The sequence below is a fragment of the Parus major genome, chromosome 14, assembly GCF_001522545.3.
Source record: "Parus major isolate Abel chromosome 14, Parus_major1.1, whole genome shotgun sequence".
Taxonomy (NCBI): Eukaryota; Metazoa; Chordata; class Aves; order Passeriformes; family Paridae; genus Parus; species Parus major.
In genome coordinates, this window is record NC_031783.1 from 8,747,541 (window position 1) to 8,759,890 (window position 12,350).

Here is a 12,350-nt window from a genome sequence, read left to right on the forward strand (position 1 = left end):
TTCTGTCTTAATCTAGATAAGACCATTTTGGATGAAAGGCATTTATATAATTCTTATTTTTAATTATGAAGGGCTGAACTGTATAAGGTAGGAAAAAAGTGAAAGAAAAAGGTCTCTTTCCTACCTTGTAAATCCTGTGCAATCCCACAATAACAACATTAAACCACACAAGAAAAATCTTGCTAGAATAATCTATGGCAGAGGTATAACTAGAATTCCCTCCCCCAGCATAAGTGATAGTTTGGAAGCAGGGATTAGAGGGGAAACACAGGTAGATGGTGCACAGCACACCTCCAGAACCCTGAGTCTCTCAAGGCAATGCAAATCCCAAGGCTGGGTCAAAGCAAGTTGAAGAGAAGCCTGTGCTGGTGACTGGGATCATATTTACAAATCTTGTACAACAATGTCAGGCAAGGGCAGTATGTTAGCATGGTAAAAGCAGCTCTTCACTACTCAGTGTACCTGTCACTGCCAGCAAAATGCACCCCCAGTGCACACAGCTGCATTCATGCCAGAAGCACCTCACCAGCACACCACAGCAGCACCCACACATTCCTGGGGCAGGGATAACAAAAGCTGTGCCATTACCACTGCCACTGGGGTCGGGTTTCCTCTCTGGCTTAATTGACCTCATGATACAGATACTCTCCATGACGAGTTTGACAGGACCAGGTGGATTCTGCATGGATTTCACAAGAGTGATGTCGGAAGGATTCAGGGTGTTAAGAGCTGCCTCTGCTGCAGCCAGAGCTGGCAGAGCCTCTGCAAGGTCTGCTTCACATTCATCCTGTTAAGACATGGGGCAGAAAGCTATAAACCTTCTTGCAATACCAGGCTGCAGCCTGACCACCCCACTACAGCACAGCCTTACAGAACCTTCTCTCTTCTTCAGTAGCCATTAAATAGACTCTTCACAACATTGTGTTTCTAGGAGAGAAAACTAATTTCACAATTTGACTGTACAGTTTAAAGAGGGAAGGTTTGTAGATAAATTAGTAACTTCCATAAGCTGAAGTGATAGTTGAAAAAGTCAGACAAGCTTTCAAGATCAAAGTCTCTCTGGTTTAGCAATGAGAATTAAAATAAAGATTAGATACAGTTGTTCTTACAGTTAAATCTTACAGTAAATTAGCACAGTTAAATCTTACAGTGCTGATCAGATGAAAAATGGATACTGTGTAGCTTAAATTCTTTATCATATACTCTGATCTCAGCAATTACCCATATTAAATATCACTGACATTTCCAGCTAGTTACAGAAAAAGTATTGTGGAATCTTGAGTCTTCCCACAGGAAATTCTGTGTTACAGACGTCTGGCTATGGCACTACCTCTAAAGTTATGCCTAATAGGACTACATGCAGCATATGCCAAATTACCTCAGCTAACTCTACATTAGCTGTCTTTGGGCCTGGAAGCAGTATAAACTCATTATTCAATCTGTTGAAAATGAGAATATATTAGCAGAGAAATAAAAGCTATGCAATTTTTGGAACATGAACTAGAAGGGAAGTTACGCAGGATGGTGAGATGCAGCCAGAGTCCAAACAGCCTAAATTTACTGTGTTTATATTAGAAGCATGTCATTCATCATCTGCAATTTCATTACTTTAAGAGCTTGGCTCAGCCCATTAACACATCATCACATCATCACAGCTCCCATTTACTTGGAACCCGTCATGCTCCAGGCTCAAACCCTTGTGCTCTACCTTAATACCCTGAGCAACAGCAGCTGCATCATTGGCCTCTTTTTCATCTGCTGACACTATTGCCTTTTTTGCATCTACTTCAACTGTTTCCTTTTCAATCTTGACCATCATTTTATCTGTTTCTGCAGACGTTTTAATCAGCTCAGGCTGAAGGTCAGTCAGTTCCTTCTGCATGTCTGCAACCTGATGAATACAACAGGAAATCAAGAAAAAGTCTGCATCAAGAGAAGTCAAACACTGCATTCATTTCATATCTTGATGTCTTAGGAATAAAGACTGGAAGACCCTATAGTAATACACCAAAAAAAGAACATTTAACCTAAAGAATTAATAGTTCTCTAGTTTATTTTTACTAAAAGATGTTTCATTTAACTGATTAGATTTTAAAGGTATATTTATCATCATCTATGCAATATAATTGTGTTTTTAAGATTCATTAATGTCAATAATGAGAAATATATTGATTAATTGTATTTTTTTCTTCAGTCTATTTCAGATATTGAAAATCCAAATAATCCTTTAGTGCACAGGTGGAAAACAAAATCCAAAAGAAACCTGGAATGGAACACAGAATTAGTGACAGCAACAGCTGCAAACTGGATCTTCTTCATCCAGCAAGTATCTGAAAGCCCCTTTAGTTTGTATCTTGGAAGGATCAATCCCTGGATCACATGGGTTGAAAAAGTAATTATTTTTCTGGAACCTGATCAATTTTCTACTTGGAATCTACTCAGGAATTAATGTTTAGTATTGTCTTGCAATGTTTTTCAATTTCTCCCCTATTTTGGAAAGGGTAATAGGTACTAGAATGCTGAGGTGGATTGTCCATATAAGGTTTTGATAAAATAATGAAATTTATAATGTTTACTCCTTCAACATTTAATGAGTACCTTCATTTTAACTTTGTTTTCTATTAAGAGTTATAATCCAAACATAGAGATCACAGTTTCTTCAACTCACTAAGCAGAAATCTAACTTTTCCTGCTGGCTTCCTATAGAAAACCATCAATAGCATCATGAATATAGTAAAGAACAAATTGATAAGTTTAATTTTTATAAGTTTCAACCATACAGACCCCACCCTGAAGTATGCATTTGGCACATATTCAGCATTTTCATCTGAAACTTACTTGTGAAGATGCAAATTCAAGCTTTTCAAGTCCCACAAGATAACGAGTCCTCATCATGTCGACTTCTTCCCTTTTTCTGTTCAGCAGGGTCTTGAAGGTGAGAATCAGTTCCACGTAGGAAGTTGGTGTCACGTAGTTGTGTCTGCGCAGCGTAGCGTAGTAGCCATCAGAGAGTTCTCTCACACTTTCTTGGAAATACTGGCACACTGACACAACCCTAGGGAAACATTTTCCACATTACTTTGAAAATACAGTCTTGTCTTTTTTGCTACTCTTAAAAAATCACTCTTAAGCTTATAAAGTCGTATTAGTGTTAGGGAAGGCTGAAATGTATTTTCCCCATTATTAGGAATATTTTGGACTCCTCTCAAAGAGTGGTCTGATTTTCAGAAACATCAGATACATATGTCTTGGTATCTTTGACTTGCACTGAAATCCCTGAGTTGGCTTAGCTTTGTCCATGTATAAGGACAGATTAAATACACTGGGTGCATGAGGGGCAGGGGAACAAACTTTTGCTTCATATGTTTCTTAAGAGATAAATTCATACTCTTTTCTAATGTCATCTTTGAGCTCAATATCCTCTAAAAACTTGTGAGCAACCATTTCCAAAGCATCTGTAGGCCAGGTTTGGAACCAATCAATGGTGCAGCAGTTTATCAGTGAAGGGAACATCCGCAATCGATTCCGAAATGCGTCTCCAATAGGACTCATGGCTACAAAAATAAAAACATGATCGTTAGCCAAGTTTCTTTGCAGTTAGGAAGCAGAAAAACAAATAAATCTAAATAAAAACATTCTAAGAAATAATGCATTGTATACAGACCTAAGACAATATGCAAATTTTTCTTCACCCTTTCAATAAAATAACTGTACATAGCAAGGGGCGTGGCTTCAATCTTCCTGTTCTCCATCCTTGCTGCACTTTGCATTTTCTCAACAATTTCAGCTTTCTCATCTGCTGCAAAGATATTAGGCACATCCCCAGTATTTAAAAGCATGTTGATATCTTCTACAAATGATTCATCCTTTATTTGATTATCGCAGAACAAAAAGGACATATTGTTGTTACCAACACCTGTTTTCAGCATGACTTGTTTAATATCATCTTTCCATTCACTGATGCCATAGGACTTGGTAATTTCTATCTGGAAGAGCTCAAAGGAATTCATGAAGGTGGCAAGCTTGGTCGCGCTTTGCCGGCCACTCCCACCAACGCCCACCAACAACAGGTGTCCATTATCCTGTTTCAGTACCCTGCATATCCTCGAGATGTGCTCAATAGCAAACTGGAACATGACCAGGGACATGGGGGCCTTGCTGATATTGTTGTATTCCTCAAGGTAGAATTCCATCACACTTGTCAGCTGCTTTAAGTCTGTGATTTCATCATAAATTTTGACAGAACTGCTTGGCTTTAAATAGTCTCCAAAGAACAGGCCACGAATACTATCATCAGTGACTACTCCAGTAGGTGAAAGATGACTCAGTACCTAGGAAAAAGACAAGAATCAACAGATAATTCTAGCTATTAGAGGATTATTTTCCTTAACATTGTAATAATCCTTATCTACATAGCATTAGTACTGCAGAAAGCACTGTTTTTCACTGTTCTGGTTTCAGCCTTGGTCTGGAAAATAATACTGCAGGTTCCTACATATGCACACCTCACAGAGAGATACTGCTATCAAATATAGGACTAGTTCTAAAAAGGCTTCTCAGAAAGGTACCCACTACACTCATTGGATCATCCAAATAATTATCTTGGGTAGAAACACAGATAAATGCTGTGCAAGACATTTATTCCATTCCAGCTGGTCCTTTGTATCAATACAGAATCCCTCAGAAGTTCTGAATCATTCTGATATGAATACTCGATGCTGAACAGAAGATTATCCATATTTTTTAAATTCACTGGTCAAAATATTGCAAAATGTCTCCAATAATGACTTAGTCTCAATGTTTAAGTATTTCTGAAAATGCATCACCTTGGTCCCAGCACATTACCCAAAAATACCTTATTAAAGTTCTGTTTGAAGCTATTTAATGTTGTCTCTTGTACCATCTGAAAGAAAACACTCTTGTCATCCTCATCAACCAAGCGATCATAGAAAACTCTGTAAACCTCATGAACCCAAAGTCTGATCAGTTTATCTCCATCCTGAAAATGTAAATACAAAAAAATAGGTAAATATAGCTCAGGCAGGATTTATTCAAAAAGAAAAGGTTAGAAATGTCCATCTGGACCCTGCAATACCTTGTACTAAACTCAGTGGGAATCTTTCGATCCCAAGCCATTCAGCACATGGCCCAGCATCTGCTAACTTAACTGGATTCCTCACCTAGTTACCATCTTGTCCTTCCTGCCAACACAAACTGGGACTCTCGTGTCAAAGCATTTTTCTCTACTATATCAAAGCAAATTGTATTAACAAAATGACAGCTCTCTCCCTCAGAGACAGACAGAAAACACGTAACAGGGAATTCAGGGACTATTCTGATCTTAAACCCTGTAAATCTATTGAAATCACAGTTCATGTATTATAAAAATAATTTAATTTTTTCACTGCTCTCTCCTACATCAACATAATTAAGCTACAACTTACTTGCAAATGAGTGTGTGGACAGAGAAGAACTCCTTTAATAACCCTGGAAAAATCCCGCAGATTAAAGACATAGTGGGATTTTGAAGGAGTTGGAAGAAAATTATCCACTGCCAATTTATAAAGCACCGATGTTGCTTGGACCATCATCTTACCCAGCCTTAAGAAGGAAATGAAACACAATTTTAACTTCTGCAGATAAATCACAGGGAAAAGATAACGAAGGTGCTACAGGAAATAGATCCCATTACCTCAAAAATGAAGCATCAAAGCCTTTACCAAAGTGCCAGTCAGTAACTGCAGTAAAAATCTTGCTTAAAATGTCATCATTGAAAGAACAGATAGAGACAATATTCAAGTGCCGTGTGAAGCGTCCTATAAGACACACAGAAGGATGCAGAGAGATTTGAATCTTCAAATATTTTTCCACCTTTCAGCTAGAATCTTCTAGGTTTGCTTGTCACTAAAAGAACATTTGAATCTGGCACCAGCTTCATTATTTTGTTTCTGGCAAATTTTTCCCAAGCAGTGAAGCAAAATAAATATAAACTGGTTTACATTTTCTATCAGTATTTAACTTAAAACAACTGTTTTGAATATGTAAAACATGAATCTCCATTAAAAGGCTGCTATTACCCAATTTAAAATTTAAGCTCACCTCAGCCTTCTTGATTATATGACACAGTTTTACAAAGTCAAGTATCTTATTATTTGCTTTCACCAAAAAAGAATCAGTCTGTACATGAGTATATTTTAGAAATTTAGCTATATCAGAAGGGTTATTTTCATAAAGCCTATTTAGAATACATACAGTCATTTCTCTATCACAGTGTTTATAAGAAGCAAAGCAGCATGAAGTGCCTTATAACAATGCAGCTGTATATAGTCTATAATAATGTAGCTGCAGCTACATTAGGGCTTTTATTTACATAATTTTTTCATTAGAAAATACAACCTCCTTTATGGTGCTGTGACAGGAATCATGGACTTGCAGGTAACATTCTTGTAAATAAATGCAGGCAGCCTACCTTAGCAGCAGGAGATACAACTTCAGAAAAGACTTGCCAGAGACATGGCAAGCAGATGTATTCCCTCCCTTTTCCAAGAACAGAAAACTGAAATATACTCCAGTGCTAATTTTAGAATAAATTTTGATATTCACAATTTGATCAACACTAAACACATTTTCTAATGTTGATTAAACTCCCTCTGGTAAAGGTATAGATTTGAACTTGAACATAACAGACCTGTACTTGGAATGATCCACTCAGTGAAGGCACCTGTAGATACACCAGTCACAGATAAATGTAGAATTTGCCATCAGCAAACCTGAACCCACCCCTTAACTTCAGTCAGCTAGACAACCACCTGCCACAGTAATGTATTTCCTACCTGTAATGTCATTCCTGCCTCCCCCAGGGGGACCCATAGCTGTGACAAGCAGGACATCTATGATACTGATGTGGGATGCATCTTTCCTGTCATACCAGTGTCCATGATCAATCCATTGCCTGAGAAGCTCAATAGCTGGCTGGGCTCCATACACTTCCTTTTCAGGCATATTTAGGTCATCTGTGGAGAACACAAACATTGAATAAAAATCCTCAGTGTTTAGGAATTCAGTTTTCTTCTAAGAAGGAAAAATAACTGAACTATAGGTAGAAAAAGACTATGTGTTTTTATTCCTGCTTCCCATTGAACTAACCAAAATCAAATACCATCACACCTCTCAGGCATAATTAGGGGTGATGGATTAACTTAGTGTGGCTGGTGATTTTGTTTTATTTCATGCTATGTCCCACTGCAACTCTAAGAACTATTCTGAAGACAACCACCACTTAGATCTCTCAACAAGAGCAATGCTAATCCTTTGGTGATCCCTGTGGTTTCCTTCCAACTCAGGAGATTCTAGAATTCTCTGAATGCCTGAAAAAAGCACTGAGGCAATCCAAATTTACTAGTCTCTTTGCCTAAAGCCAGAACAGAAATTATTTTTAAAAAATTAAAAAAACATGTCTTACCCACAAAAATTATAGCTTCTTTCCCTGCTGGAGGTCCAAATAATCCTTTTCTTCTTCTGTCCAGCTTAGACATAATAATATCCTGGGTCTGGTTAGCAGAGGTTCTTGCAGAGAAGTTGATGAAACTTGGGATGTATTTTTCCTTTGGAAGTTTTAGTAGAAAGTTGTTTGTTATAGCTGTTTTTCCAGTGCCAGTGGGACCCACAAAAAGCAAAGGGACATTATGCTCCACATATGTTTTAAGAAAAAACATTTGTCTGGCAGTTTCCATTGTTGGAATGATCAGCTCAGATACCTGTTACACAGGAAAGTAAAATAAAGCATGAAAATCAAACATCTAATACCTTAATCAACATGAATATTTGCAAGCAACTACAGGAACCCTGTAGCACAAATGCATTTTAAAAAATTTCTGTTTTCTGAAAACCTAAGCTATAACAAGGTTCTAGTAAATACTATGGCCTCACTCCTTGTTCAGGGCTTATACAGTGAATAGCACAACCAGTATTACCTATATTATGGTTCACAGACATTATATAAAGCCTGGAGGACTACAGAGATCAGTATGGCTGAGCTCTGTTACTGGGCAAAGAGAAAGGAACACTGGTAAGGAAATTTTTTTCTCTTCCTCATTTTTTACTTATAGTTAGCAGCTGTGGATTTGATATCGAGAAAAGATTTTCAGCAGCAGAATGAAATGTAATCTTACATCTCTCTGTGTACTTAATAGACAAGACAATTGCAACTACAATGGAATAAAAAGTTGAAAAAAGCTTAAGTTATCTTGAAATTTCATCTGCAGATCTCTTGTGCTTCTCTTCCATTCAGTTCACAGCTGCCATCAAAATCTGAGTGCCCCTATTTGGCAATGGAAGGGATCCAGCACTCTCAGTACTGCTCCCCACATCCCAAAGCAAGTCTTTTTGCTTGCTTTCTCTAATTCATACGCCAATATCAAGAGATCAACCCCTGAAAACAGAAATGAAGGCATGGAAATTCAGGCTTTGGCTTTTTCCCACCATGGTTTCCCCAATATCAAATGCTGTTAGAGAACAAAGCAGAACCCAAATTTTAACCACCAGGCAACCTCAGGGCTCCATGTGCACCTGCAGTGCTGAACTTGAGAGCTAGTGGTACTAGAATTGAGACAAAAGCATGAAAGGGAGCTCACAGGGATTAATGAAATGTTGCAAAGCAATCATCAAACAGCCTAATATAGTTATTTATACCTCCTAATTATTTAGTCAAATAATTATTTTCCATAATAAAGATACCAATGTGCACCTTAGCCCCTGGGGCGATAACTTGCTCTTCTTTTGTGATGTAGTCTGTCCACATGTTCCACTGCCCGTGGCCATGCTTGTTAAAATAGAAGTCATAAACACTCCCTGTTAATTGAAAAACACAACATAGGAAAACCCACTGATTAAATGATAAAAATAAACTTCAGCAATTTCAGTGTGAGATTTCCAAAACTGTGAGATAATGGAAGCTTTCTAGTACACAAAATATACCCCCACCCCCCCCAGTCACACCCCCACTGCCATTATCATCACCATATCATTTTAGGTCAGATTCAGCCACAGTGTTTGAGTACAACAGGAGGCATATGCTACTCCTGGATTAAAGAGCCAGGAAAGGGCACCCAACTGTGCAGCCCAAGGCTTGGCAGATGGTGGCTCTGCTGCAGACTCAACATCTGCCAGGCACACTAAGTGCCAAGCTTTCTTACTGCTTTATAAAGAGCCAAGCAGGCACAGTTCTGAAGAAGCACCTTTTTCTGGGAAGATATTGTTTTTGTTAAGCTTCACATTTTTAGGGCGTGGGTTTTCCTCATTCATCCCATTGAGCAAGTTGCGATAAAATGAATCAAATTTTCTTCTGCTGTCTGCATCGATGATCCCTCCAATTGTCCACACCAAAGCAAAAAGGAAAAGGGCCTGCAGCCACGAGGTGATTTGATGAGGAGACATGGTTTCACTGTCCTCTTCATCAGACTCCTTTATTTCGTCTAAAACACATATTTTGAATTTTAGTTAAATGCCAGTAGCAACCATAAATCCCAATTCAAAATGTGTTTTTGCAAAAGTATTCTCAACATTAAGGAATTGCTTTGGTTTTATCTTGCATCTTATAACCTATATTTTGTCCTGGGACATGGCAGGAAAAAAAACAACAAAACTGAAATAAAAACCAGGCAGCTTAGGGTACTTACCAAGGAGAGAAGAATAGAGTTTCATCAAGCTGTAACTCAGGTGAATAGAGGATGTTTTTACAATGACTTTGCAATGATGGTCAATAAAATCCAAACAGGGCTCAACTAGCCACATAAATAAGTTATTGACCTACCAGGAGAAAAAGAAACAGCTGTGTGACAATGCAGGACTCTCCACATTCCCCACTGTTCCTCAATTCACCCTCAGTCAAACATAAGGCATCAGAAACTGTCCAGCTTGGCAGAGGGATCAGGAAAGGGCCCGTGTGAGGCAGTACTGAAATGTTTACAGTCACACCATCACTCTCTGATGGTGAAAACAAGTTGCTTTTAGCACAGAGAAGTTTTCAGTGGGAATTCTGTTACCCAGTTACTAATCCAGACAGAAGAGCAGAGAAGCTCAGCCTAGAAAGACTCCTGTCTTGCTTAGGCAACAACAAGATTATTCCAACAGAAACAAAGGTAAAGGTTTCATCCTCCCTTAAAAAGAGGGCCCCTACAGAGGGCCCAGCCCAGATACTGCGCCCCAGCAGGAATTCCAGCATGCTGGGGCTGACTGGTGCCTGCAGGAGTGCCACAGCATGTGGGTAAATACTCACCATGGCTGGTGGCATCTCAAACTGGAAAACAGGACAGAAACATGACCTACCCTTTTCCCAGGGTCTAGTACTCAAGGAGATGCATTAAAAGGTCAGGCTATCTGTCGGTTAAGGAATAATTGCTTTACTCTGATGAACTAAGAAAACTATAAAGAAAAAGCTCTTCTAGTCTTGGTACTTCTTTGGAATTTGATTCTAATTTCCTGCAAAAACTCAAAGGGAGTCTTCTCAAATCATGTAAGTTTTCTACAGCTCCAATTTTAATATCATTCCAATTATGCTACTAGATTTTAATGCCCAATAATAGTGATTTTAAATTTTCATTAAAAGCTGATTCTCATCAACACCTATTTTTATTTGCATCTACAGAAAACATAGTACAATACACAGCACACACAAGCAATGAGGTAAAAAAGACTTTGAAGACTAAACTGTAATGGTAATAATAAAAAAGTTTTGATTCTCCATGCCTGCCTTCAAGTGGGCAAACTGTGAATGTCACCTTATAGTTAACCTTAGATTAACTTAAATTAATCTTAAATTAGACCTGTGCAAAAATGAAGTCTCATACCAGCTCTAGGTGTTCTTCCTGCAGGTTTGGAGGCAGAGTTTTTATGTAGGAATCCTTCAGTGGCTTCCAGCCTAACTGTTGTGGGTCCATATAGATCATACCACACCTGGGAAGATCAAACACCTATGGTAGAGGGATACATGTGCAAGGTGGGGCAGTTCAAGCTTCAATGTTCTCACATTACCTGCTGACAGTTGCTGGAGATGCCTGCTCTAAGTCCGCCGGCTCAAAGATTAAACTCATTTTTGAGCTCATCTGAATTATTTCACCACTCATTAAGCATAACTGGAAGAAGAGCATCACATAAACATGGTCTAGTCATGTCAGTGCTGATCATACAGTCAAAGCAATGTCTGTCATAAAATCACTGAACATTTCACTCAGTGTCACTCCTAATTCATTTGTATCCTTCTAATACATGATACTTTATGACCTTGTCTCAACTTTTCCCTGTCTTTCTGTAAAGCTTGCAGAGACACAGAACTTTAAATAACTCTGCAAGAAAAAAGAGTTATGACCTTCAGTTTTTTAAAAATTTATTTATTCTCGATGTATTTTAAGCAAGTTCAGTTTTCAGTCACAGAACTGAGTCCCAGCATTTCATCTTCCTAAAAGGGTCGATAAAAAAGTCTCAATGATCAACATAATTTCAATAAAGAAGGAGCAACACATGGCTCCTAGGGAGAAGTAATGGGTTAATATTATCTAATACCATCTAAACCCACTCATACAACTGGGGAAATAAAACAGTGCTTTTAGGCACATCAGCCTTTCCTGAATTTCACACCTCCTTTGACTAATGTAGTAACAATATTGCTACAACTAAAATTAAGTATGTTTATTCAAGGACAAGGCTACAGGCAAATATTAGGCTACCTTTTTATTATCATCCAGCACAGTGTTCATGTTCTCTATCCAAACTGCATCCACAGGGCCATCAAAAATAATCCACTTGCGATCGTCTGTGGTAGAAGATGCTTGTTCCCTGAAGGCCTTTGCAAGAATTCCATCTGACCACTCGTGACTCACAGGATCAAAACTGCCATACAACTGCCCCATAGTAATGGCTTTGGGATTAATAACTTTGTATTCAACAGCAAATTCATCCATGGCATTCGCTGAGTAAAATGGCAAATACATGAGTTTGAGAATTTTATAGGTTAGTTTTATTCAACAGCTGAACAAGATGATGCCTGAGGATCCTGATCTTAAGCTACTCTAGCTCAAAGCAAAAAAACCCCAAATATTTGGCATCTAGGTAGCAGTAAATAAGAAATTCCCATGCTTGTATAAGGCAAGGAAGAAGTCTGCTGTAAAAAAACAGTGAAAAAAAGAAAAAGCAGAGCAGCATAGATTTCATGTATTTATGGGAGCTACTTACAATATCCTATCAGAGCTAATTGTTTCAAGAGTATTATGCACAAATAAAATGCCTAACAAAATTCAGAAAAGCATAAACATAGCTATTAGTATGGCTTCCTGTTCCAGTAGATGTAGACAAAA

At 38.2% G+C, this 12,350-nt stretch overlaps 1 protein-coding gene across 1 annotated transcript in view; it reads right to left on the reverse strand.

Moving 5' to 3' along the window:
• Positions 1–12,350, reverse strand: part of DNAH3 (dynein axonemal heavy chain 3) — a 55,048-nt gene that overhangs the window by 11,539 nt on the left and 31,159 nt on the right. Inside the window, exons 37-52 of the mRNA XM_015642652.2 lie at positions 11,724–11,965; positions 11,032–11,132; positions 10,848–10,953; positions 9,678–9,807; positions 9,237–9,473; positions 8,747–8,850; positions 7,463–7,757; positions 6,834–7,013; positions 5,693–5,816; positions 5,445–5,601; positions 4,856–4,999; positions 3,665–4,331; positions 3,389–3,554; positions 2,839–3,055; positions 1,709–1,891; positions 589–787 (exon numbers count right to left, since the gene is read on the reverse strand). Coding sequence (XP_015498138.1) covers positions 589–787; positions 1,709–1,891; positions 2,839–3,055; positions 3,389–3,554; positions 3,665–4,331; positions 4,856–4,999; positions 5,445–5,601; positions 5,693–5,816; positions 6,834–7,013; positions 7,463–7,757; positions 8,747–8,850; positions 9,237–9,473; positions 9,678–9,807; positions 10,848–10,953; positions 11,032–11,132; positions 11,724–11,965 — 3,252 coding nt within the window. The remainder of the gene's footprint in view (positions 1–588; positions 788–1,708; positions 1,892–2,838; positions 3,056–3,388; positions 3,555–3,664; positions 4,332–4,855; positions 5,000–5,444; positions 5,602–5,692; positions 5,817–6,833; positions 7,014–7,462; positions 7,758–8,746; positions 8,851–9,236; positions 9,474–9,677; positions 9,808–10,847; positions 10,954–11,031; positions 11,133–11,723; positions 11,966–12,350) is intronic.